Consider the following 23,947-nt stretch of genomic DNA (forward strand, 5'->3'; position numbering starts at 1 on the left):
CAAGTTTTACTTCAGATAAATGTAATAAAACGGAAGTTCTAAATAAATCTGCAAAATCAGAAAGAAAACTCGTAACTTTGTGTCTCAGTGTTTCAAGCTACAAGAATGTCTTCCTTTTGATTGTGGGATGTCTTAGTGCTTTTATCTTGTGCCTCATAATACCATTTTGATTTCACCTAAGTATCATGGAAGCATAGATGCTTTCACTTTGCTTTGTGCAGAGTAATGCCACAAGCTTAAAGGCACTAGTGAACCAGCCCTTCTCTTGCTATTTGCTGTCTAGAACTCCAGCCTCTCCCTTGGGTTTTATTGAGGTAGTTTGGCAGTTCACTGCTGACTTTGGACAATGCAAACAGAATCATGTTGTTCTTTTAATTGTCTGAGCTCTTTGTATTTTTAGGGAACATTTCTGTTTAACCTAAAGCCCCCATATATTGCACATATTCACATACACAAACCCCAGACTCTATTAAAATGTTCCCAATACACAGCAACTTAAAAATGGGGCGAAAATCAATAAAGTAATCATCAAAGTTAGGTGGGGAGAATCTGTTCTTTCAGCACAACTGCTTTGCACTGTTTTGGTGCAGGCTGGTAGCCCAGTATGTGTAAGGTCTCTTGAAGACATACTTTTTCCAGAAACAATTTTCAAGGCTAAGTACAACTGGCGAGTGCAACGATAGGCAAATAGAAATTTCCTACTCGTGGATCATTCTGGTACTTGTTAGAAGCATTTTTGAGGGTAAGTAATTAGCTGTCTTCATTCCTGGACAAAGCTGTATCTCAAAAATGGAGAAAGTACCGCTCCTTGCAAGTTTTTGTTAATCACCAGCCTTCCATTTCTTAGGGCTGCAATAGCACTGGTAACAAGGGACTCACCAGTATCTCCAATAAAGGTATCAATTTTGGCCAAATACAAAATAGACACATACTAATAAAATATCAAATGAGAAAAACCTCATTTCAACAAGTCTCCAAATCTAGTCTGTGAAGCTGACTTTTCTTTTAAAATCAGTTGTTTTACTTTTTGTCATCTTGCTGAAGTATCTGCTTGCTTAAACAAAATAGCTTTAAAAAGTAGTAGGACAATTAGTGTAACTGCTGGTTTACCTCGTTGGGGGCAAATAAGTTCATGGAACAGAACAAAACACTTTGAGGGAAAAAGCTCCCAGCAGAGAAGAAATATTGGTAATTTTTTTAATGTCTATTTAATTACTCAACCTAATGATACTAAATTCTATTTATTATTCAGCTTAGAGTTCTTAGCTGCTTCTTAGGGTCTGTTTGGAGACTTCACTGTGGAGACTCAGTTGACACAGGTGTATCTAATCTCAGCTGTATGAACTAGCCCTGCGGCAGCTCGTGCTTTGCATATCATGTTTGCTTATGTGTATACACATACATGTGCTTTGCATGCTGTAGGCATCGAGCATCTGATGGCACGGTGCTCTGGGAGGCTGCATAAATAACCTTTGGAGGGATTCACCTTCCCTTGCTACATTGCTAGTTCTGACATGTATACCCTGCTGCCGTCCTCCTCTGGACAAAACAAACTATTCCAAATGTACGTGGGTAATGAATATTTTAAAATCAGCTTGCAAAACTGGCTGCCTGGTTGGGCAGAAGGATCTTTTAGAAAGAAAAGGTCTTCTCTGCATAAGCCAGTGCTCGGTAGCAAAGACAAAAAAGTATGGAGATGGCAAATTATTTGGAATGATCAACAATGGCTCTTGGGAGCTGCGAGTGAAAAAAGTAATTTCTGTGAGAAAAAACAAGTGAGACATAGGCTAACCAGAGCTGATTTGAACCAGTAAGATCAGGTACAGTAACAGGTAGTGAAAGACCGTTAACTAGAGTGGAAATTAGTGCAGAGAATCAAGTGGTGTTTCAGAGCGGATCTATATCATAACAAGGCTCAGTGAAACAAAGTTAAGGAAAATCAGTTCTAGATGGCAGTGTTTCGATTTTACCTAGAGAGACAGAAATGGAGCAGACAGATATCTCATGAATTGTGTAAATGAAGTGCTCACTGCAGTATGCCAGAGAAACTTTCTTCACTTGCTCATAATATGCTGTTCAGGAGATTAAGACACCATGTATCAATTAAATGTTGCTCGCAACAGCGAACTGGTTTTCAAATATGTGCAGGGCATTTGCATGTCCCTTTTCTTTCTCAGGAGAATATGGAGCCATGACTCCCCATATCATTTTTCAACTGTGATCAACACAGACCTTAGCTCATGAATGAAATCAACACAGTTGCTGGGAAATACAAAACTGTTTAGGTCCTGAATTGGATCCAGGCATCTAGTAACTGGGATATGAGAAACACTGCTCCCCATTCCCACCTGTCACTTTAGTTTGCTCCCTGTTAGTGTCAGAAATAAATTCTAGGAGCAAGCCTTCTGCTCTGAAGGATGAACAAAGATAAATGCTTTGCTGTGTTGATGCTGTGAATTCTGTTGTGTGCCATTTCGCTCTGTATCCTTCTTCCCTGGGGGCCTGCCCTGTCCCAGGCCACTTCTGAACCCTCTTCTGGGCCAGTTTATTCATTCCGTACAGGGCAAAACTCCTGATGTTTGTTGTGCTGAAAGGTACCTTCTAAAAATCTATTAACTTGGCCTAAGATTTCCTTAAAATTAAAGAAGTCAATAGACTGGATGCACTTGTACGTGGTGCTTATCTCCAGCTCTAATGAAAGCAAGCAGCTCCTCATGCACACCGTTTCTAGGAGCTCCTGTCTGGTCACTTGCTTCCCATAAAAGGCATGGAATCAGTCTTGCCATGACGTTAATGCCGGAATGCTGCTTTTTTGGTATAAATGTAATCTTTCCTGTGACTTGTGAATATCCCTGCAAAACAGCTACACTGAGATTCTCAAGATTTTCTCTTCCAACACTAAGTTTTGTTGTTACTTTTAAAAGTAAGAATAAGCCTCTGTTTTTTAATGTTATTAAACCTTCTAAAAGAAGAAACTTTCCATATCAATACAAAGCTGGTGACATTTCTGAAAGCTCAACATTGAGTTTGTTCCGAGTTTCAGACTTGGCAAGAAGTCTTGACAGGGTCTGTCAATGTTTGTTTAGTCTGGAAATCTTTGGCACTGAAATAAAAATTTGTTGCAGCAAGGGTGATGACTACTTACCATGCCTGTATGGTTTTTGCCTATTTTTTACTATACCTCTTGTGCTTACTGTCTGCAAGATAAATTATTATTTGTTTCTAACTTGATTTCTCCTGAAAACTTATCTGCCATCTGTAGTACCATGGGACTGCTTCTTCCTCATACATAATAGTAGAACTCACTGCTCTGTGACCTGCAGTGGAGGGCAGCATTGAAGCAAAGGATTTATTAATGGTAAGTAGAACATCGCTTACAGCTGTGTACTATAGCTGGATTGTGTATCTGCTGCCTCCTGAGATACTCCTAGATTAGGTCAATTTAATGTCCATGGACAAATAGCCAGTTTCTTTAATAAACGGGTTTGCTGGAGAGTGCCTGAACCACACCCCAAGATGTGAACTACAGCATCTGCATATAAATTAGACACAAATAAAACCAGCAGTGAGGCATGGGATCTGCCCTACTGCTGTTACATATGTTCCTTTACCTACCTTTTCAGTCATTTCTTCAGTTCCCCTTCAGGTTCACATTGCTGATGGCACTCACCTGGTTTTGTTCTTCCTGCTAAATGCTTAACTAAAGAAGCTGTCACTGAAGATACTGCCACTTCCATAGAAAGCCAAAAAGATGTTGTGTACCTAAGCAGTTGATTTAATGTAAGCTTAATTCAAAGCCAGGGTATATATCTTCAAATCCAGGATGCATCCTTTTCTAAATTGAGGTATAATTTTTCTGCACTTGACTATGAAAAGAAGCTTCCTTAAAAAAAGCAGTAACCAAGAAAAAAGAGATTCAGCTTGAGGCCCACCATGGCAGAGTAATTCCCCCACCCCCATTGGACTAAGTCATAACATGACTTTCAATGGAACATCAACTGTTGCATTGATTATAGAGCAAAGTATCATCTCAAAGCTGCAAAACCACTCCTACACACACACACACACACACTCTTTCACTCCCTCCCTCCCTCACTCCTGCACAGAGCAGCTGACATGCTGCAGTTTATCGCTGCATGATATTGTTATCTATTAGTAGATGTACATCAGTACCATGGCAACATCATAACTGATGCAGTCAGAGTAAATTCTGAGATATTAATGTTTTTCTTTTTGCTTTAGAAATATGATGAGGTATGTACATTTGATCTTCCTGTCTCCCTTCCTCTCGGTTTCCATGACATCTGAAACATGTAAGTCACACTTTAAAAATACTTTCTGATGAGTTTTATTCTGTGTAGGCTGTTCCCAAATTGGTAATTTTTTTAAGCTTAAAATTAGCTAGTTTACCTAAAAACACAAATCATAGCTTAAAACCTAGCTTTATGTGTTTTCTCTGTATTTTAAAATGCACCTAGTAATGTCCATTCCTGTAACATTAAGTCTAGGCTCTACTGCTCCTTGCCATCTCTGCAAGCAGAAAGAAAGAAAAGGGTCTTTTTGAAAGGACTTGAGAGTAGCTGGTGTTAGAGGCCCCAGCTGGGCAGTCTCCCAGAGCATGCTTAAATAACACCAAACAGGGCATATGTGTATGCACCCTGCTGAACCTGGGAGATAACTGGGCTCTTTGATCCTTAAAAATGATTTTAATATCCTGGTTTTGGGGGTGGTAACCCACAAGTGCAATGTAACACTAACATTTCCCTGCATACGGAGGGGAGATTCAAAACAGTAAGCTCTGACAGGTCAGGTCTTCTGACTCAGCTATGCAATGCTGAACAGTGACACAGTGTTACATAGCGCTCATCTAGTTCTAGTCTCCAACGGAGCTGCTTGTTTGAAAAATATCTAAATCTCTAAATATTTCCCCATATTCTCAGGTTTACAACAGCAATGCTAAGAGTCAAATTAATTACATTTATTAAGAGGCCAAATTCTGCTTAATAATTTGCCAAGATAATTTTCATTGATGTCACTGAGTTTAGATGAGGCCTCTCATTTTCTGTGTGTTCCTTTCGCCCCTGTATTTTTCCTTGAAGAAAGCTCTGTTTCCAACGTGTTCCTCCTTTGGTGGGGCAATGCTGCCTTTCCTGACACCTCTGATATACCCCACTGTCTTTGCAAGGCTCAAGGGTGGGAATGCTGTTAAAGTGATGGAGTTGGGGGTGCTCATAGCTGATGCGGCTAATTTAGGTGACTGAATTAGTAAGCGAGATGACATGTAATGTCAGTGGAGATTGACCACGTCTTTAGAAAGAACAAAAGCAGAAGCCAAGTGTTCACCTTGTAGAGAGGCTCACCACCTGATTTGTGCACTTATGTGTCTAAAGCCAAGCAGTGGCAAGACTCCTACAGTGTCATTTTTGATAGATACTCTCTGTTTTGGTTAGCTATTTCATTACATACTCTCATTTTCTTGCTCCCTTATCTACTGTAGCTCCTCTGCCAATCTCCATCTTTGTCCAGTCTCCATCCTTGTTTACTTTCTCATCTTTCCGTTTTCCAAAATGCAATTTAACTTTCAGATTAGCATTTCTATTTTCAGCAGCTAGTTCACAGTTCAGGTGCCTGGGTACTTAAATATCTGTCAAAATTGCTTGATTCAAGTTTCTCTGGACCAGTTTCAGTATTCAAAAGTAGAAAGATACACAGTAAAAAGAAATCAGTATTAGTGTCTTACTCCCAATTAGATCCTCTTTTTTCTTGTGAGCATGTGTGGTTTGTTTTCTTAAGCTTCTTATTTGTCTCTTATTCCTTTCTGGCATCTTTTCACCTTCCCATCATATTCTCCCTTTCAGTCTGTTACATTTCTTTCATTTTTTCACATTTTCATGCACTTCAGACAGAAACTCCTCTGGATTTTGTCTTTTTTTTTCTTTTCTTTTTTTTTTAATAATAATCTACAGAATTCCTTCTTCTACTATTTTTTTCTTCCAGGGAAAGAAAAATAATTATTAATTCCTTTTTCTGTTTTAAAAAAAAGAACACAGCTCTTTCCTGTTGTATAAATAAATATTCATTATACTGAAGTAAGGAAAGCTAACTTCATAGTACAGTGTTAAAGCCAGTACTTATCTTTGTGTTTAAATTCCTGTTTTGAATAAAACCAGGATTTCAACCACAGATTTGCCTAAGAAGATCATTTCAAGAAATCACTATTTTTCAATTAAAACCTCATATTTTTTAGTGTATATCTGGTTTGAATCTAGGGTTTGTTTTGTTTTGTTTGTTTCTTTCTTTGTTTCAGTCCCACACATTAATTACTATTTTTGAAAACAAAGGGCTCCATAACTCAAGGTAAACAACATTTTTCTTTAAAAATATCTAGTGAGAATAAGTTTGCTATATATCTTCTCTGATAACCCAAGGAAGCTAGAGGGACATGACTGGCCTACTGATCCAGAAATGCCAAGTTCTCCTCTGTCTCAATGGGGCTAAGGTTTAATTAATCTGAGGTTTTTATTTTTTGTTCATTTGCAGTTGATGCAATGGAAGGTGAGGCTTTAGTTATAAAATGTCCCCGATGGAATTCATCTTTGAAAGTCACCTGGTATCACACGAATACTAATAAAATAATTCCTGCAGAAGAAGAGGGATCACGAATATTTTCCTTAGAACGATTTCTTTGGTTTCTGCCCAGTTCTAGAGAGGATGCTGGAAACTACACTTGTGTTATACATTTGTAAGTGCAGCATTGAAAAGTGAACGGCTTAAGACTGGAAAGAAACATACATATTTTAATAATGCATTCTAATTATTATCTGTGGGCATGATGCCATTTTTTCATGGTGTACACCATTTCATGTAACTTTTCATACTGCAATTGCTATTTTTGTAACAGATCATTGAAATCAATCTGTGACTGAACTGCAATAATAATCCATATGTTTATAAAACGAAACTCATATTTATTACAAATGTTTAATATATTCCATATAAAAATACTATCACTGACATAACCTTTATTCTATTTTTAAAGTTCAAATAATCGCACAAAGTCATTCAACATGAATGTGCAGGTGCATCCATACAAACCAGGAGTATGTTTCCCAAGCCAGATTCGTTACCCAAATGACACTGGAAGAGGAAAAATTGTTTGTCCTACAATTGACAATTATAAGAATGCTACTATCATCCAGTGGTATAAGGTAAATAAAACCCTGATAGTGCCAGTTGTAGATCAGATTACTGTAAGAAGCTATTTGTAGCCAAATAAAGATTATTTTTTTTTCCCCCAGGACTGCAAACCTCTTCAGGGACAGAGATACTTCAAAAATGATAAATATATTTTTATTGCCAACCCAAGAAAGGAGGATGATGGTTATTATACTTGTCAGTTTACCTACACTCATAAAGGAAATGTGTTTAATGTATCAGCAACAAGGATTTTCATAAGTAAGGGTAAGACAGTCATTTTGTAGCTTGCTAAGATAAAAAAGACTGATGTCTACTTAAAGGAAAGGAAGGTCCTTTTGCACATTAACGAGAAAAACAGTTTCTTTTGGTTTGTTTTGCCTTCTTAATGAAACTTTAGAATAGCTTTTGTGGCTGGGGATCCAAATGGAGCAAAGTGGGGATAAATTCAGACGTGGTGACATTCAGCTTTTTGCTAAAAGTCTCTGATGACTTTGGTTACGTGCTGTGGCTGGTAGAGCTGTTTGGTAGCTCTTATTCCTGAAATGAAAGGTCTCCTCAGTGGGATGCTGCAAAGCCCTGTTTTCTATTTGTTTGAGAGAATTTGTAGCTAGTGAGGATCATCTGGTGATCATTGGGAATGCTGCTGTGTTGATGGTCTACAACTCAATACCTTCTGGTCCATCTTGATTATCTACCATTTATTTGATAGTGGGGCTGAAAAAACTTTTGAATTTTTCTTGAAGGAGACAAAATGAGCAAGATATTTATGTAGACAGAAAAGGAGGAGTGGAGCTCAATGATTACTGGGTCTCTGTTATTTTGAATGCAGCCAACATGGCCAAGGTGTGTGGACTTTGGGGTGCCTATAGGATGCAGTCTCCTCTTTTTTTTTTTTATTTTATTTGTATTTGAATGGTGGTTGAGGAAGAGCATGCAGCAATTAGCAGTTCCAGATTGCATCTACATGCAAAACTTCAAAATGTGTCTTCGGTTCTGCAGTTAGATCAGTAGAAAAATAATCAGAAAGACAGTTTTTGGTGTGGGAGTGGGGGTGGGGCTTTGGTTCAGGTTGTGTGTTTTGTGGGTTTTTTTTTTTTCAGAAATAGATAATGTTCATTTGCAGACTGACATCAGATCTCTGCTGTGGGGAGGCACTCAGCTTGGGGGCAGAATGCAGATTTGGAGCATAGGAACCTTGATTCCAGTTTTCACTGCTGTGCCAAAATCTCAGTAGCGGAGTTTGTTCTGATTCTGAGCTGGACAGAAGGCAGATTTGAGCTTAGACCTAGTACAGTATCTTAGGGGGTGTTGTGCCTTTCCTCCATCTCTTCTGTTTAATACCCTCCTGGTCTACGTGACACTTGTCTGCCTAACAATTTTTGTTTGAATGTACTTTCATCAAAACTTTTTTAACTGATCAGGAATATTGTATCTGCATTAAAATCCAGCAATTTTCATTATATTTGGCACAAAGGCATCCAAATTTACAAAAACCTTTGTTACATCCAGGCAGATTACTTAATTTCATAGGTAATTTCACTTTCTTTTGAAATCATTGCAGAAAGAAGGGATTGCAACATAACGTGAAACCTGACCTCGGTCTGTCGTATGTGCTCCAGTTTTTACTAAATTCACAGTACTTAACGACAACGTCTTTGCCTTTTTTTCAGCCCTTAAAATTAGTATGCCGATGAGTAGAGCTGTTACGTTTTGATAATACTGGCTTATGATGTACATTCCTGTTGCCTTGCAGATCCACACTGACACAGAGGACATTCTGTCTCTGAATGCTGGCAGCTAAGAACTTGGCATAGGCAGCTAGCTAGGAAGTTACTGACTTCCTCCTGACTTCTTTTTTACCAGATCTGGCTAATGAAAACTAGAAACAGTTAGGATAGGTAAAGAGAATTGCTCTTTTGGCAGCCTGGGAAGCAGGGGGTTAAATGAGTTCCTGCAGATTTTTTTAGGGAAATGTGGTTATGGGCTTCACAGAGGTACCTTGAGGTGGAAAAGCTTAATGAGGGAAAAGATAGCAAGCAATGTCTTTGCAGTGGGAAACAGAAGACAGTATAAAGGGCAAGAAAAGAAGAAAAATGTATCAAGGGCAAAAACTCTGAAAGGTCTGAATGCCTAATTCAAGTCAAGTGGATGGATGTAGTATGGACATGTCCATAACAATTATTAGCGGGGATGGAACTGAATATGTTGAAGAACAAGTAGTATTCATTCTAGAAGGAATATCTATAAGGGACGCTCAATGTCATGGCAGACTGATGTAATGGGAAGCAATTTTGTGCAGCAGTGGTGCACAGACAGCAGAGATTCTTGGGAACCAGACACACTGCAATGTCCTGCAGGGATGGAGGAAATGAAGGGAAACACCGGCAGGCAGCTGTGGGCTAGAAGGTCCTCTGTTCAGACTCTGCGGAGAAGTACATATTAGCTATTTCTTTATTGTGGATACAAGAAATTTCTGAAATGTCAGAAGGAATCTCTTTATTTCTTTTTAAAAACAAAATAAGCTACTGAGAAAATACACAATCCTGTAACTGCATTTGCTTTTTTCCCCACTCAGCAGCTAAAATAGTACTTGAGAAACTAAAACTTTTATTTGCTCTTTATGTACAAAAGCATAAATTAAATAAATGGGGAGAAAATACTTAAACACATACAGACTCCCCAGAAATATCTGGTCATAGGAATAAAATCACATCATCCCAAAAGACGTGAAATTCTGCTTTGGGATCTTAAAATATCAACTGTACAGATTATAATCATTATCTACTCTGCCCTGCTGAGGCCGCACCTGGAGTGCTGTGCCCAGTGCTGGGCTCCCCAGTTCCAGAGGGACAGGGAACTACTGGGGAGGGTCCATGGAGGGCTACAGGAATGATGAGGGGACTGGAGCATCTCCCTTGTGAGGAAAGGCTGAGGGAGATGGGCCTGTTTAGCCTGGGGAAGAGAAGACCGAGAGGGGATCTTACCAATAAGGGCGAGTGCCAAGAGGACAGAGCCAGGCTTTTTTCAGTGGTGTCCAGTGACAGGACAAGGGGCAACACAAACTGCAACACAGAAAGTTCCACCTGAACGTGAGGAAGAACTCCTTTACCTTGAGGGTGACAGAGCCCTGGGACAGGCTGCCCAGAGGGGCTGTGCAGTCTCCTCTGGGGACATTCAAACCCGCCTGGACGTGACTGTGCAACCTGCTGTGGGTGACCCTGCTGTAGCAGGGGCTTGGACTGGGTGATCTGCAGAGATGCCTTCCAACCCTGACCTTCCTGTGATTCTTACAAAATGCGCTTTCACAACCCTCTAATATGTGTTTTCTTTCCCTCCTTAATTTCTAAAGAAAAACATTCACCTCTGCCTCCTCAAATTTTGTTTCCAAAGGATAAAGGTGTCATAGAAGTGGAGCTTGGTAAGTACAGACTTTATATTGTTTTTAAATCGACATTTGGTGATGGCCTAGCAAACATGGAGATCTTCAAGAAGATTTAATGATGAAACTTTTTGTAACTGTTTTGCGCCACGTTTACCAGATTTAATTCACCCCAGGCCCAGTGGTGTGGCGGTAGATATAACTGATGAGTTATTTAGGCATAAGCAGAAATCTAAGGGGATTTAAATAACCAATTCTACCCTCTCTGGAACACACTAGGAATACTCACACAATCAATTATTACATCTTGGCTGAAGGGGTGGCAGCTTCCATCCACTTCAAAAAGGGCTTTATCTAAATTTCTTGAAACCGCTTGATGATACCCTTAAGAGGGAAGGATGGACTGTTCTTGCAGCTACAGATACTCCTTGTTACTTTCAGTCTCTGTGTGGAGACAGGGGCTGTGTCTCCTTTGATGAATGAAGGAGAGCAAAGGACTGGTTGCTGGCCCTGAGGCTCAGGAGCACTGCCTGGCTCATGTCCATGTTGGCTAGCGTTGAGCAGACTTGTCTGGTTGGAAGATACTGGGAGGGCTGAAAGACAGGACCAAGGAATGAACTTAGAAATAGCAGCTGGAGAGCCTGTGATGCAGACCTTGCTCCCTGGCTGCCTTTCATTTAGGACTGTAGATGTTCTCAGTGATTTAGATTCACCCTGCGTAACTTGTGGCATCAGAGCAAGGTGTTTGTGGTAGGACTGAGAGCCCTTTGGGGTTTCTGTGTAGTCAACAGAGAAAGGTGGACCTCTCCAGAAAGCGACTGAGCCCATCTGAAACACAAATAGGTAGGCCAGGATGCCTGTCTCCCAGGGCAGGTGGGGTGAATCTGGGCCACTGGGAGAAGGGATCGCAATTACCACTCCACTGCTTCTGTCCTACAGCAAGACTGCTCTGGTAGCAAGTCCTGCAGGGGCTCAGGACCCTGCCTGAGGTGCCACGTAACTGTGGCTCAGAGACATCGCATTGACTCGCATTCCCATTCTTTGTTCCTCTTTCCCCCAGTTGCTTTGTCACTCAGAATTAGATGGTCTGTGCTCCCAGACTGCCTTTCTCTAATGAGATGGTCAGTCTCTAGTGCTCTATAGGCTCTGCCCACCCCTCTGGAACAGTAAGTAACCTGGCAGTGCTTGCATGGAGCAAATGCGCTTCACGTTTAAAAACCATTTCCTGTACTGGTCATATTGTCTCCTATTTGCAAAAATGAGGGGATTGCTCCATGCTCCCCAATATCAATTCAGGATGTAAGTCATAAGATTTGTTAACCTTATCTAAGCTCTGCTTAGATGCAGATTTACATGGAAATAATTTAAAGTGTTTTAATTCTAGTGCAACAGTGACTCTTACTTCGGAATAAGTATTTCCTAATGACAAATACTTGTCATTTCTTGTCATTTCAAGAAAAGTAATTTCCTGGTTTAGTTTTGCTTGGACTGGTTTACTTTACTTTTGTCCAGCTTGAATAAAATCCAAGGTAAGACTCTGCACACAAGACTTATGCAAAATAGTATATACTGAAATCTAATTATGTTATTTCCATGTACATTTATGTGTAAACCAGCATTTACTTTTCATGTTCTCAATAGTTGATTATATGGGTTAAACATCATAAGTAAAGTCTACATTGCCTTCATCACAACAAATATAAATAATTCCTTTTGTAATCCTTGGTGTTGTATTAGATCATTTGTTAAAAATCTCATTTTATTATTTTTTTCAAGTCTCTTCTATGCATCATTTTTTCAGCAGTAGTTCAGAAAAATATGCCAAAATTGTTAAGGCAAAACTCACAGGTGGTATGAAGATTTGTAGAAAAAGATTTTATGAGGAAAATAAAATTATACTTGTTTTTCATCTAGGAATATTTACATCTGTCTGTATCTTGATTAGGTGCCACTTTGTCTCTGAAATGTCAGGCCCGCTTGGGGATTAAGAAACAGGCATTGGCTTCTGTCACATGGGATGTAGATAATATTCCAGTGAAATACTTAGGTTTGTCAAGATTTCATGAAAAAACTCATTTGTAAGTACATATAACACAGAATAATCTTTCGCCTATGCAAACTATGCTTAGCCGTTAAAGCCAACAGTACCAGCTCTTTCTCTCTTTATTAGTTTTGAAGGACGTCAGCACGAATTTTACAGAGAGACCGCTTTACTTATTACTGAAATAAAAAAGGAAGATCTGCAGGCAAATTTCACGTGTGTAGCAGTGAATGAAATGCAGAACACAAAAGTCACAGTGACGTTACGACTCAAAGCACAATATGAGGGTAGGATTTTTTCATTTTGTTTTCTTATATGTTACACTCAGTTTGGAATACGTTGGTCATTTTATTTTATTATTTGTTTCTGTTAGTAAGAAAGTTTCAGTTAGTGAGAGGGAAAACCAGCCTGCTTCCTTCCTTCACCAAGCCAGTGGTGAAATTCTTATGGCTTCATTAGGTCATGAAAGTCCTTGGGGTAAATTCTGCTGACAGGGGCATTACTCAAATGATGTCAGCAAGAGACTAAATATGCAAAGCAGAACCGTATCAGCCCTGTGATAATATCCTGTTTCTAGGATATTTCTGTGAGAGGACAAATTCCCCTTTCCTTGAAGGCAGGCAGTTCACTTGGATTTGAAGCACACTGGTGTAGCGCAGTCTGCTCTACAAAATACTCAGGCTGTAGAGGACCCTCTGCAGTCGAGAGTCAGTAACGGAACTGACCTCTCCTTTGGTCATCAGTGTTACAATGCATTGTGAGGAGCAGAAATTCATCTTCCTTTGAGAATCAGTCTGTTGTTTCTGGTGTGGAACTGTGGCAGAAAATAGACAAACTTTAAAAACAAGAGTTTCAGCAGGTTTGCCAGTTTGCTTGCCTTCACGCCCATAGCACATCCGTGGTAGTGCCTTGTTTCCTGACTGAATGTTAAGTGGCATGCCTAAGATGTCTGGCTTTGTCCTTTGTTCACTTTGTGCCACACAGAGGTGTGAGTAACACTTTGAAGGCTTTCCCTTGGTTTTGTTTTTAAATTCGCGGTTCTAGTAATTTCTGCCAGAGAAGGAAAATCCAGGGCAGTGAACGTTGGGGGCTGGGATGATCTTTAGCTCCTATCAGAATTTTATTTTAATAGGGATAACCAGATCCCTAAGCACTGTTGCCAGCACCGCTGAGTGAGATTCTTATGGCATAAAATGCTGTTGTGTCTGAAGGCACAACATGAAGCTGGGATCAATGGTTTCCTTTCTTATCTCTTCAGGTATGCTGAACAACCAAGGAGAACATCCAAGGCCTTTAATGGGGATTAGTTCTCTATAACAGAATGGTGGGAAGGGTAAAATCAAGGGTATTGTGATCACAGGGTGTGCACAGCTCCATGTCCCACAGTATTCTTGACAGTTTATAACTTCCTACAGGATCGTGATGTCAAAGCATAGACATATTTCCTTGCCATAGCCTAGGCTAGAAGGGATGTAGGTGAACTGTAACAGATGGTGGGTCAGCAGAACAGCATTGATTCCCCCAGAGGAAGGCTGCAGGAGATGTTTTGGTTGGATATTGCAAAGTGAGTGCAAGCGTAGCATCACTCGGGAAGCTGGAAGCCATCAGCTCTGCGCTGAAGTATCTGGGTGTGGGAGCATGCCTGCAATGAGAGGGAAGGAAACTGAGTAACAGTTCCTGCTTGCTCTAGTTCAGGCAATACAAGTCCTTTTTTGGCCCCATATTACAAACCAATTGAAGGGAAGTGTATACTTTGTATTCTGTATTCATACAGTGATTCATGGAATCTGATTTATGTAGTAGACAAATCTTATTTTGTTTTTTATGCATAGGCTTTCAATAAATGTTCATGAAAGCGTTTGACTGTGAAACTCCGTTTTGCTGCTGCCTGTTTTATGTGGATATCTGTTCCCTTCTCCTTGCTGCTGCTATTGTCGAGAAGCCTGCTTCTGCTTTCAGCACTGTTAGTGTAAGAAATGCTATCTCCAGAAATGGTTGTGCTCTGTTTTAGTTTTCTTTGCTCACTCCTCACACAGCTGAGCAACATTTATGCTAAAACAATGACAGCTTGCCTCTGAGTATAATAGAAATGCTGTAGGGTTTGCTTGTGCCTCTCATCCTATAAATGTGTAATAAAAATGTGTACTCTCCTTCCTTTTGTGTTTTGTTTGTTTATTTTTAATGGGGAAAAAAGTTGTTCTGTTTTTTTTTTTTAAATGTGATTGTTCCTTAGTGTTTCCCACAGTACAGCTTGTGTCTGCTAGCTACTATCCTGTTAATGTTCTTTTAACACAAGTTCCTGCTCTATATTCTGATTTTTTCTCCCCAGGGTGTTCAGTATGGGTTACATTATCATTATTTGCAGCAAAGAAAGAGGTGAACAGGTGTTGCGCCACTTACTACTCCAATCAGTCTGTTTTGGGGGCATTTGATGAACTAGATAAATAGTGTTTAGCGGCACACTGAGGAAGCAAAGATGCTGTAAGAAATTGCGTTGGAGCTCCTCTGCGTTAATAACTGTTCAGTCTTACAGCAATAAACTCTTTTCAGAAATCTGCTGAATGAATGATTTGGCTCACTACATGGAAATTTTCCATGGGAAGCACGAATTAAATTTATTTTACTAAATCATAAACAAATACTTTAAGTTCTAATTCACAGTTAACAATATCATTATAGTTAACCCTAACAATTTGCTTTGATAACAATTGTAATCCACATAAGAATAAAAAACTGCCAGAGAGGAGCGACGAGAAAAGGAGTTTTTTTCACAGTCAAGAATGGTGAAAACTATTTGGTTTTGTCTCCGTGGAAGACAAAACCACTTCCTTAATACTGCCAGGTACAGATGTCATTGGTAAAGGTGCTTGACATTCCACAGAGGAAAAGTATATTTTCCATTTTAGGGAATATATTGTGAATACATGTATGTATTCACATATGTGTGTGAAGAAAAGTGCTGTATTGTGAGAAAAGTGTCTGTCTCAAGTGGCTGTCCCAAGTGTCTTTTCACTTTTTAAACAAGAAATAAATGCTGTTAAGCAGCTGCTCAGCTCTTTAGAAATCAGCTGCATGACCGAAGTACCTCAGTTATCAGGAGTAATGCAATGCAGTCAGCTCTTTTTGGTGTGATTTGGTGCTATCCAGACTATGCACACTATGTCCTTTAGACACAGAAATCAGGCATTTTTTCCTTTGTTTTAAGAGAAGAATTTAATGAGGATTTGGCTATGAATTTTGACAGTCTTTGCAGCTATGTTCTCGCCTCCATTAGGAGGTACTAATGTCCCTGCATATTTCAGCTGCATCTGCTGCTGCATTCAGAGATTGTTTCTGCTCCTGCTGAGGAAGATCTTCGGTTTTTTCTCATCCACCCCCTGCCTAGACTTTGATCACCCCCAGTCAATATGGAACTCATCCTCCCACACTATTTCTGATCCTTTATCTCCCCTCTTGGCCTGAAACTGTTTGGTATCTTCTGACTCCTTCACCATTTGTTCATAAACACATTCTTTGTGTCTCATAATACTGCTTTATAGAAAATATAGGCTGTGTCATTTCCTCCAGATCCTTCAGCCCTATCTCTCCCTTTTTAATTCCAGAGACAGCAGTTGTTCCAGATTTTACATTCCCTCTCTGCCACAAAACATGTCCTCTCATGTGCTCTGAGATCATCTGCATAACTTGTGTGGTATGCCTCTGGTCACTGTAAGGCTAAGGAATTTGTGACGACTTCTAATTCCTTTTCCTTCCACCTTTTGTGACAAAAATGTAGTTAGTCTTGCTGGACACCTGGCAAGAGACAGTGACTCTGCCTGCCAGACTGATCCCAACTGCCCTCACAGCTGCTTGGTATCTGTCATGCTGGAAGATGCCACCTCTCAGGAATGAGAAAACTACTCAGCTACACTGTTCACACCAGTTCAGCTGCAGTGGATCAGCGTCGACAAAAGTAGCTCTGCTGGCAGAGGGAGGGAAGCTGTTAGCTCCTGAGACAGAGGCAGTGATAAGTAATTGGAAAAGCACTGGAAGTGTTAACTCCTTAGTCTGCTAGCAGAGCTGGGTCAAGACAGGAGCATCCCTTCAGTATCCCCTTTAACCTGTCTGCTAGGGAATACACAGGCTGGCTGAATACCTTCCAAGTCCTTCTGTTTTTCTTATATAAGCTGCCACTGGTTTTTTTGTTCCTTAGCTAGATTCAGGGGTCATTAAATAACTGGAGGTAGCTTTTCATGTGTTTGACACACAAGTGTCATCTTATTTCTCCCTGAGCATTCCTCAAATCTCATTCACAAGGAAGTATAAAATGCCCAGGGAACCACAAATGTTTCTGGTGTGACTCCTCTTCTCTGGACAACATCAGAAAATCCAGTCATTTGGAGCAGAGTTAAAGTTCAGCCCGGAACATCAGCTCTGTTCTTCCTCAAAGATATTTAACACTGAACCTAACCTTTTGACTCATTTTTGGTAGATGGATGTGGACAGGAATTCCAGACTCAGATCTCTGCCTTACTGTCTGAAGTTAATCCACCTTAGAAGCCAGAAAAGTTATAAAAAGGGTTGTTCTTCCAGAGTTTGTCAGGAAATTCTTCAAATGTTGCTTTCTGACTTGTTTTCTCTGGCCTCTCCAATATTATTTCTTGGAAGCTGATAGTTCTATACCCCCATTGGCCTTGAATATAAATAAATAGTATTAGAAGACTTTCTACCCATGAAATCTATTCCACTAAATGGTGCAGCAAAGTCAAATAGAGCAACAGGACCTGTCCAGCCTTGTTCAGGACCTCAAAAAGTGACTTGTGTGGCCCTTGCCTCCATTATGCTGAAGATAGTTGATTTATTCCAGAGAAACGAGAGGCTGAGTCAGCCTTACTGGGAACTGAACCAGCTCTTCCAGGAAGATGCTGGTGGGGTTCTTGTCTGATACTTTGCAAGCTGTATAAGTGCAGGAAATTTATCACTTCTTTTCCAGCCTTGGTCTAATCAGTGCAAAACCAAATGTAAACTGCTTTTTAGGTTCATGCTTGCAGAAGTTGTTTGAACCTGTTTCTTCTCTAGATGTTTTAATAGATAATAGTTTAATGTGTTACAACAGTGTTTGAATGTGGCAAGCACACCGTCAACAAATGAAACAATAAGAAATAATGGCAATCTCTGATGCTTGGGTCATCCTCACCAGGTAGTGGAAAAGGTTTCCTGACTTTTTTCTGTCTGTTTGTGTGTATTGACCAGGAAAATGGATCAAATCATAAAATTTGGATGGGTCCACAAAGACAGAGTTCCTTCGTGGGCATCACGTGACATTGTTAAAACTAGAAAATGGCCAAAACACTATAAAAGTAACTGGTTGTTTTCTTGCCCACTTCAATCTTACTGGAAGGTGGCTTCCCCAGGTCTCCTAGTTCTGGTGAGGTATGCTTCATCATATGCCTGATGTTTCTTTCTCCCTTTAAATGGCAAAGAAAGAAACAGGAAGAAGAGTGTGAAAATCATGTAAAAGTTACCTTGCATCCTACCAGAGGAAAGGGAAAATGTACTTATATGCTCTTTATTTATATACCTTTGCAGTGGAATTTCTGAGATGCTAATATTTTTAGGTTGCCTCCTTAAGTTCTACTCAATGCACTGCCTTATTCAACACCTCCTGGAGAAGCCAGGGAACATGTACATTTCAATATAAGACACTCTTCACTACTAAATATTTTATCTTATTTCATTCGCTTAGTGCCAAGTCCAAGTGAAAGCTCTGAAATTTCTCCTAGGTGGTGGTCAATGCCTGGTAGCTTATTTACTGGCTGCATACAACCTGCGGCATTTTCCAACCTGTACTGCTGCTTATTCTGTAGAAGAAATTGAGACTGGCTTTTTAGCCTGCTGGCAGATGCACCTCCTCATGTGCCAGGGCACTGCTGCAGCCACGTGTCTTGTGTTTGTTTTGCAGGCAGAGGGAGGAAAAGCCCTGAATGTCTGATCCCTGTTCAGAATGCACAAGGCCTGGCTTCGTGAAGTTGCTACCAGTACATATAATCACCCTCCATGGGTTGAGATGCTGTGAAGGGTCTTTACAGTGAGGATGCCAGAGCTGACCTCCATGTTTTTATTGCCAGGATGCTTACGTTTAATTTTATATTTGGTCAACATTCAAAGGAACATTTGTTTCCTCAGCTAAGATAGTTCTGAAATTGCAGCATACCTCAAATCTCATTGTAGCACTGAAGGGGTACACGCTTCCAGTGATATTCCAAGCCAGGGCATTGCATCTGGCAATTATTATGTTTGCTATACCATAGTAAAATAAAAATACAGGTAGGTTCTTTTATGCAGATGTGTACACAATCTGGATGTTTTCATGTGTATTTGTTTGGGGGTAAAAGTTCATCACCTAGTCTGATCCCTCTGGGGGTGTATTTTTTAATCCAAATCATTTCAGTGCTAATAGTTAGAGAAAGTCCCCAAAGCAGCTACATTATTACGACTGTAGGATGATGAATTGTCATGCTGGGCAGGAATAATTAGGTAAAGAAGCTGGACTGTGAATGAAAAGCTCTTAATGGATTTAGTCATCAAAGAAAAAAAATGTACATGGAACTGCTCTGAGTCTACATTTTAAAACCAAGTGCAGTAGATTATCAAGCACACCTTTCACGAGCTTAGGAGCAAGTTTCTACTATGAGGCAATTGCCATTAATCTTCCCTCCAAGGGAATAATGAATCCTTTTTGTCTAATTACTGTATGAAGCCTTTGATATTTTAATTTCAAAGTTGGCTATCTGGAATTCATAGTAAATTCATAGTGGAATCCTGGGTGAATTCAGTATGTCCATGACATTGGTCAGAAGTATCTTCTTCAGCTTTATGGCTGTAACAGTCTGTGGATTAAGCTTCCTTCTTTCTAGTTTGGAGAGACTACAAAACAACCTTGCTTCTACCTCCATTGCCTTGCTACAGCAGAACCAGAGGACGCATGTTTCTAGATTGACTTTTGCTCTGTGAATCACAGAACAAGAGGAAAAATGGGCTGTTACAGAATGGCAGCTGTCTGGGTTGTGATACAAACGTAACTTTCCCCTCAAAGAGTAATAATCACAGACTTGTCCTAGGCTAGCTGTGTGCGTGAGATAGCATAGAACTGGTGACTGCCATCCTTAGAGAATCATAGAATCATGGAATCACAGAATGGTTTGGGTTGGAAGGGACCTTTAAAAATCATCTCATCCAACCCCCTGCAATGATCAGGGACACCTTCAACTAGGTCAGGTTGCTCAGAGCCCCGTCCAACCTGACCCTTGAATGTTTCCAGGGATGGGGTATCTACAGCTTCTCTGGGCAACCTGTGCCAGTGTTTCACCACCCTCACTGTAAAAAAATTCTTCCTTGTATCTAGTCTGAATATATCCTTGATAAGTCTTCATCTCTGTGGTGGAAGTGGTTAAATTCAAGAGCTCTTCCATCAGGGAAGCTGGAACTAAAGTGGTGGCTCCTTTCTTTCACAGTTTTCCTTACTAAACATTGCTGGTTTATGCTCCTTGACTGTTCTTCAAAGGAAAATGCAAGGGAGAACATCTTCTGTCTCTAGCACAGTTTATTTTATTTTTGTGACCAGGACATGGTCTATTTTCCTGCTTGTTTTGTGTACTTTGTTCTTATCTTGCAGATTTCATTATTTGCACGTGTTTCTCTGTACCCTGTTTGTGCAACCATGCCAGAAGCCTCTGCTTGTCCTTTTATGAACACATTAAAGTTGTCAGGCCTAGGCTTAGATGCCTTAAAAAATGCTCAAACAATGTTGCTGGTTGTGTTATTAGCAGTTTTACAAAGTTACAGAATACTTACACATCCTTGTCAGCTGTGGTATTTAATAAGTAGGTCTGGATTCAGAAGAAGTAAATATTAATTATATACTGCTTAGTAGGCTTCTAGTTTAGGGGTCTCTGTGTTGGCTACACCAGCTGGGGAAGGAAAACGCTTTGCTGTCTCTGTTGTGAGCTCCTTAAAGTTGCAACAGAAGTAAGGATATGAGAGCCTGAGGCTTCAGACCGCAGGTTAACTTCTCTATGGCTAACAATATATTCCTCTTCTTTGCAGGGGTTCTTCCTAACGTCCTCTTGATCGTAGGATCTCTAGTTCTGCTAGTTGCAATAGCAGTATCTGTTACACTTTATCAGGCCTTCCGAGTTGACATTGGCCTATTGTATCGGGAGATATTTCAGCCCTACCCAGTCAAGGACGGTAAGTAAGAATTGAGCAAGAAAGTTTAAAAAAAGGAAAAAGGCAAATCATATGGAAATGGATTAATCTGATAGTTGCATACTAACTGATACGACATCTGAGCCTGATCCTTTGCTTTCTTATGCCTTCTGAAATGGTTTAGATAAGAGGAGACATAGATAGCTTTGGCAGTGCTCTACATTCCCTGGTTTCCTGGGTTCTGTAGTGATGTATTACAAAAGGGGGATTCAGTCCTTATTTCATATTTTTTAAACAAAAATATTGGCCATGAACCATTGAATGACAGTGAAAACATGATTTGCAGTGCTATTAACTGTACTTGTTATGCACTCTCTAAAGCAAAGGAACTGGCCTGCTGGCTAATGTGTTAATAGGCATGTGTTAGGGCATAACTAAAACAAACAGTTTTTATAAGCCAAAGAGAAAGGTACCAATATTGTGGAAGACACTTCTGGGGTGAATACATCCCATCCAACTTTAGGGGTGGACTTCAGATCAAGGTTAAGGTATCAAAATTTAGTTGCATGCAATGAAGGTTCACACATGCAAGTTCTCATCATAGACATGAAACCTGAAGACCTGGGGCTGAGCTCAGCTGTCTAACCATAAGCAGCTAGTGCCATTGGAGCTCCCTTAGGATTTAAGAGAAACCTGAACCCCTCTACAGTGGACTGAAGGACAGGCAGTGCCCAATGACACTATGTGGTACATGTTTTTATGTGACCCAATCCATCTCCTCATCAATAAAATCAACAGAGCTAGCCAGACACTGGGACCTTGTGTCAGTGGTCCAAACATGGGCATCTAGAGTTATTTGGGAGGGTGAAAAAAACAGGCCACGTAACACATCTGCCAGATGTTGCAGACTTCTGAAGCAGGTTCTGCAGATCAGGCAGGGTACCATGAGAAGTCTCCAATGGCACTAGGTGCCTACGCTTAGGCAACTCGCCTGCGCCCCTGGCATTTGTGTGAGGCTAATCTGAATCACTCTAGGCTTCATTAACTGCAGTGGCCCGTTCTCCACTGATTGTAGCTGGAGTGTAGACTTGTAGCTTTCATTCAGACTTGTAAGTTTACATTTTTTAAATCTGAAGCCGACTCTTACCACAGATGCCTGCATGGTAGATATCTACAGCTGATCTAGTTCTTTATGTTCTCTTTAAAGAGGAAAGAAGTATGCCTTTTAGGGCCGTTTCCATTTAAGTATATTCTGTGATGGAATGAATCAGACTCTGGAAATGGCTATTTCTTTGTTATTGTAAGGATGGTCTGGACATGAACCTCAGATACCAACAAAAGAAGGGATATGATCACCTCTGCTGGAAAGAAAGAAATGAAACATTTGGGATTAGAAAACAAATGTGGTAATGGAAAACATATTTGAGAGAAATGAAGAAAAAAGCAAAATACATATTTCATTTTGTACTTGATTCTGTCTGTAAGACTACATCCTCGGTAACAGAGCTTTTTACTCACAAGTATGATGTGTCATGGGAATGATGAGAAATTTCTTCAAGGTGGAAGGATTTAAATGGAGTGTCTTGTCCCGAAAGACAAAGGGTGTTAACAGCCCGTTGTATCACTGAAATAACCAATGCTGAGCTTCATCTCTATTTCATGCTAATATGCACTGATCAATGGAATTCTTAGTCTATATACTTTGGGATACAGCCTTCACTATGAAAAGGTCGGGTTCTGCAAAGTTACAGACACATAGAACATAATAATTGAGCATGGAAAACACCAGATGTGCACAGTCTTTAATTTTCAAACATGCGTCTGATGATATACATTATTCAGGTTAGCAGAAACTTTTACTTGGATCTGTTTCAAAGACTGATGTTTTTATTTCTCTTTTAGCTTTTACAATAAACAGCTCTAATTAATCTTAACATAATACGCTTTCTTCTTGTTTCGCCTTACAGATGGGAAGATATATGATGCATATGTTATTTACCCCAAAAGCCACGCCAATGAAGCTAATTTTGTGGAATATTTTGTTTACCAAATCATGCCTGATATTCTAGAAAACAAATGTGGATATAAACTGTGTATTTATGGGAGAGATATATATCCTGGAGAAGGTAAGTTTCAAATGAGATAATGCACTGAATGACTTGTCAAGCTTAAGCAAATTGTGGTTCTAGTCCCTTCTAGGGGTACAGGAGGTCCCTTTACGTTCCTAAGCTTGCTGCTTACCTCCTTAACATCTGTGTGTCTGCTCTTTCAGGCAGGATGACACAATGGCACTCTGAGCTTGCCAGTGTGCTAAGAAAAGCAAGCTACAGGGCAGGGGCACAGGTTGTTTATCACATTGGGTCATCCAGGAAATGTGACCCCAAGTGTGACTCTTTTAAAGACACACCTGCTCTTTGGGTAGTGTAACTCTGCACAGCCATTATCTGGGCAAAGCCACAACCAAGCCGTGTGTGAGCAAGCCTACAAGACATGAAAGAAGAGAAAACCACAAACTAATTTGAGTAATCAACCTTACTGTTATCACTCAGGGTTTTTCAATCTGTTACGAGGGTATTACAGTCACAGGAAGTTCAGCTTCTGTTCACTGACATGACCTACTTTCACCTCACACAACTCCCAGTGCTAATCCAGGAGAGAGCTGGTATTCTTTATTCCCACTTCCTTGTCTTCCAGTCTGGAATCATGTTAATTAATCTGTGCTAATTTCCATATGGACACCTCTACACTATCTCTTGTGATTGCTGTCATCTAAGTGCTATCTGCTTTCCTCCAGAGCTGACTTGTGTGTTTATCTTGTGCTGCGGTTATTCTGTGGATCAGATCTTCTCTCCCGGTCAGTAGGCAGACCTGAAGCCAAAGCTGGCACATTTTCTGTTACACATTTCTGAAATCATCTGCATTGAGCCAGGTGTCATTCATCCGCCTAGAGCTGGGGCTGAGATCTTTGACATCCTTCTGTTCTGAGAGCAGCAAAAGTGCTGCCTGGCCTTGGGAAAAGCCACCGCAACAAGAATGTCAAAGAAGCTGCAAGAGTTGCTGAGCCAGACCATTCCCAGATCCGGAACAAGGAACTAACAGTAACTCACAAAACTGTCAATGACAAAAACTTATGCCACCTCTTC

The 23,947-nt window shown here is 40.2% G+C and overlaps 1 protein-coding gene across 3 annotated transcripts in view; it reads left to right on the plus strand.

Moving 5' to 3' along the window:
* IL1RL1 (interleukin 1 receptor like 1) overlaps positions 1-23,947 on the plus strand; it is a 30,884-nt gene that overhangs the window by 2,564 nt on the left and 4,373 nt on the right. For 2 of the 3 annotated variants that reach the window (XM_027783404.2, XM_005228729.4), the window contains 10 exons: positions 3,263-3,358; positions 4,243-4,313; positions 6,541-6,742; positions 7,040-7,208; positions 7,299-7,461; positions 10,547-10,615; positions 12,522-12,654; positions 12,747-12,904; positions 20,703-20,846; positions 22,772-22,930. In XM_027783404.2, the coding sequence (XP_027639205.1) occupies positions 4,247-4,313; positions 6,541-6,742; positions 7,040-7,208; positions 7,299-7,461; positions 10,547-10,615; positions 12,522-12,654; positions 12,747-12,904; positions 20,703-20,846; positions 22,772-22,930 (1,264 nt within the window). In that variant the 5' untranslated portion in view covers positions 3,263-3,358; positions 4,243-4,246. Of the gene's footprint in view, positions 1-3,262; positions 3,359-4,242; positions 4,314-6,540; positions 6,743-7,039; positions 7,209-7,298; positions 7,462-10,546; positions 10,616-12,521; positions 12,655-12,746; positions 12,905-14,449; positions 14,587-20,702; positions 20,847-22,771; positions 22,931-23,947 lie in introns of those variants that run through there. The other variant, XR_003553440.2, reaches the window with a different exon arrangement.

Source organism: Falco peregrinus, chromosome 4, assembly GCF_023634155.1.
Source record: "Falco peregrinus isolate bFalPer1 chromosome 4, bFalPer1.pri, whole genome shotgun sequence".
NCBI classification, from domain to species: domain Eukaryota; kingdom Metazoa; phylum Chordata; class Aves; order Falconiformes; family Falconidae; genus Falco; species Falco peregrinus.